General features: G+C 34.7%; 1 protein-coding gene across 1 annotated transcript; it reads left to right on the top strand.

Moving 5' to 3' along the window:
* The first annotated feature begins 6 nt into the window (after positions 1–6).
* Positions 7–3,664, top strand: LOC111373721 (branched-chain-amino-acid aminotransferase-like protein 2). The gene is made up of 5 exons (XM_022996296.1): positions 7–53; positions 139–197; positions 1,843–1,945; positions 2,494–2,670; positions 2,754–3,664. Exons 2-5 carry the CDS (start codon positions 190–192, stop codon positions 2,856–2,858), a joined length of 393 nt encoding a protein of 130 aa, XP_022852064.1. The 5' UTR covers positions 7–53; positions 139–189; the 3' UTR covers positions 2,859–3,664.
* Positions 3,665–3,678: the final 14 nt, after the last annotated feature.

The raw sequence follows: 3,678 nt of genomic DNA, 5'->3' as shown, positions 1-3,678 counted from the left end.
TCACTAATTTGAGTTTGTTGTATCCTGCTTTACGTCAAGCACTAGGTTTCTTGGTAGTTCTATTTTTCCAAAAGACCTTAGGTCAGAATCATTTTAATGTTAAACTGAATGACTATGATACCTCTACTCCATGTGCAGGGTACTTTGCGTGGTCTATGTGAAAATCTCGGTATTCCATTTCAAGCTGCAATGCTCAAGTAAGGCAAATATACCAGAATGTATTCTATTTATTCAGCCTGCCATTACCTCTTCCTTTCTGAGCTGTGCAAGTGAAGTTAAAGTTTTGGGATATTTCTGTGTTTTGTTTATTTTATAGAAGATTATGGTTGTGAAGAGTCCAAAGCTCATGTTTTCTGAAGTAAATAAAGTTTAGCATTGGGAACAGAGATATTTAATATAGCTATATTTGAAACAAGGAATGTTAGGGAGCTAAATAGGCCCCCAGAAATTGTCATGGAAAAATGGGATCCTGCAAAGTTCATAAAAGGGAGGAAATCATTGCATCCATTTGAAGCATCCCTCTTTGATTTGTATTTTTATATATTTTTTAGACTAGAAGCACATGTAAGAATAATTTTTGCACTATCAATTGCATAACAATAGATCCTGTTTATGCTGACTAGGTAACTAAAAATAACCTTGGAAATGATACCCACCTATGATTCTGCTATTAAGATAGAAAAGTTAAGAAATGCAAATAAAGGAAAATTCATTGAATTTCTACGCACAATTGTCCAAAGACTTCAACTCATATGAGCTGGATAAAGATCTTTCAGAAATCTGCTATACAAGCTGGCAGATTTTCCAACTTTCTCAATCTTATGTAGATGTTTCTCAGTCCTCTTAGGTTAGTCTGGATGACCAAGTAGAACCACCCCTTCATTGGAATATTACCTCAATGACTATATAGGATATAAGGATATAGCATATAAGGAGTACAAGTTTGTCCTTCCAGTTTGCGCTAGATTGTGTTTAATATTGATTGCTGACTTATCGCACTAAAGGTTCATAGGTTCTTCCCACTTGATTCCAGGGTTAATTTTATTTTGATGGGAAGGAGCTTACAAATGCCACGTGCCATTGCCTGAATTCCGCTTCTGTGCTAGACGCCTAGACTTGCCACCATTGATTGCTTCGGCTATACTATTAAGCCCCTGTTTGATTCTCTTTTTAAAAAGTTTTTGGGGGAAAATGATATTTTGAATAACGATTTTATGGAGAATGTGTAGTTAAAAGAGAGAAAAAAATTCGGTTTACGTACAAAATATTTTATTGTGTAAATGTGTGGTCGAAAATGAGTATGAGAAAAAAATGTTTTTGAAAAAAAGGGAGACAAACAGGGAGTAAGTTTCTTCTCGACTGATTTTGTGTTTGCTTTATTATTGACCAAGCCCAATCAACATGTGTAGGCTTCTAGGTTTAAACTTCCTACCCGGCTTTGCAGAGACATTATGTATTCAACTACTCTAAACACTGCTTCCACGTGCACTTCTGTAGGTTCATTCACAAATTCACTTACCATCCAAGGCTTGTGCTCCTTTTCTTATTGAGGAGAGGGAATGTGTACATTGTTCGTAAATGCTGCATTTAGAAATGGCAATGTTCGTAGCATTTTGCATGATTCAAATAAAAAAAAAAAAAAACAAAACAAAACAAAACAAAAGCAGATTACACATATAGAACTAAGATCATTAGGAATCTGCATTTCAAAAAGGTAAACATAAAGCATTAGTCTTAAAGATTTTCTGCGAGGAAGAGGGAGAGCTAGGTTAGTACTAGAGTGATTTTTCCTAAGTAAAAAACTTTTCATACTTTTTGATTGTTTGAACTTTCTATTTACAGATGGGAAGCAGGGCCAAAAGCATTTGATGGCCTTTGGGCCCCCTACTGGTATAAAACTGTACATAAGTCGACAGGCTTTCAATCTCCTAGAAAGTATCCTGTGGTAAGAAGAAGAACACCTGCATATCCTCTTGGATTCTGTAGTTGAGTGCAGTTTAATTATCATACATTGCCTTGCCCACGCTAATGCTGGAATTCAAATGTGATTTTTCTTATTATTTCCTTCCTACTTCATAATGGATTTTATTTATTTAAATGGCATAGCTAGAACCATTACAGTGCCACTTTGAGCAAATCTTTAGAGCAGTAAGTTAGTCTTGTGAAATGACTTTCTAAAAGCCGTATCCCCTTGTTTTATACAGCTATGTTAGTTCATTATGCTACCTAAAGATTTAATTTGTGTTTTACATTAATATTTTATTAATTATTATCATTTTGGATTCTTTCTAAATTACATTCCTTTATATGATACAGCATATGCGGTCAAGTGTCACATGTCATGCTTGCTAAAATAATAATAAATATACCAATCTTTAAAGCCTGACGTAGCACTTGCTGCATGCTTATTATGATATGATGATTGAACACTAACAAGATTCTTGATATCCTTGTATGAGACCTGCTTGATGTCTTTTTCCCTGTTTAACTCAGCCATTTCCACCCTCTATGTACAACTTGCTGGAGCAATGTATGCCTTTCTATAACATGCTTAGGCTCCATGTGAAGTGGAGTGGTATAATGTCCCTCCAGCCTGAACTTCCAGTTCCTGCCAATGAGAAGTTGCTTGTTTGGGTTGGTGATGAGATTGTGCCCCGTGGAAGTGCTAAGGTACAAATGTAGAAGGACTTAATGTTGTACTTTAATGTGCCAGAAAGGTTTAGATTTTTCAATTTTGTTATTGGATATTTTAGGTTTCAGTTCTTGACTCTGTTGTCCAAGGTGGCGATGCAGTTTGGGAAGGGCTTCGAGTTTATAATGGAAAGATATTTAAACTGGAGGAGCATCTATGTAGGTAAGTGAAAGGGATTAAAGAAAAGTTTTAATACTTCATTCTTACATTACATGACATTATTTAACTTGTTCAATATATCAGTAGTATTATGATGACATTTTATACTATTACAAATAGGAAAACATGCCAAATTATCTTCTTCATGTTTATACAATGTCAGTAAATTTAATGTATGTTTTTTTATGGAGCATAATATTTTAATTTTGAGGTGGTAGTTTGAGAAGTTACTTAAATGATTATATGCCTTTAATTACTTGAATGATTGTGCTTGCCAGACATGCTGTTGGGAATGCGATCAATTATTTGTTTAATTTTACTTACAACATCTTGCTCTCTGGCTCTTTTGGAATGAGAAGAAATTAAGAAGAAATGGGAGAACGGCTATCAGAAGTGATGCAGAAAAAAATATTAAGATAAATTTCAAGTTCTCTTGGAAATGATTTCATAACCTGGCTCATAACTTGGCATTGACGTTATGGCATCAGTTCTTACATGCAGTGGAAGTACTTTATAGTGAAAATATCTCATGCATTATTGTTTAGAGAATCATTGACTGTAAGTATATTAATGCATCTGACAATGGTTTATTTTCTAAGTAAAACTGTAGAGGCTCCAAAGAGAGGTGGAGGTTTCTTGGGTACAATTCTGTTATATGAGAAGATTCAGCTTGAAATAGCAACTTGTTGATCTAGTTCATTTCTGCACCATATTCTATGTAGACATGTTTAGTAATGCGGATTTCTGGTCTAGGAACTATTTTTGATTGTAGCTAATTCTAGTTCAATTGTAACAGCAGGCACCTCAGATGGCACTGAGCATTTGAG

This window comes from Olea europaea, unplaced genomic scaffold (genome assembly GCF_002742605.1).
Source record: "Olea europaea var. sylvestris unplaced genomic scaffold, O_europaea_v1 scaffold11564, whole genome shotgun sequence".
Taxonomy (NCBI): Eukaryota; Viridiplantae; Streptophyta; class Magnoliopsida; order Lamiales; family Oleaceae; genus Olea; species Olea europaea.
The sequence above is the reverse complement of the archived record's forward strand: the minus strand, read 5'-3'. Positions and strand labels throughout refer to the sequence as shown.

Excerpts from the sequence above, each read along its gene's own strand:
- LOC111373721 (XM_022996296.1), top strand. Across the intron at positions 1,946-2,493 it reads CTCCTAGAAAGTATCCTGTG|CCATTTCCACCCTCTATGTA; the intron begins GTAAGAAGAAGA and ends TGTTTAACTCAG. Across the intron at positions 2,671-2,753 it reads TGCCCCGTGGAAGTGCTAAG|GTTTCAGTTCTTGACTCTGT; the intron begins GTACAAATGTAG and ends TGGATATTTTAG.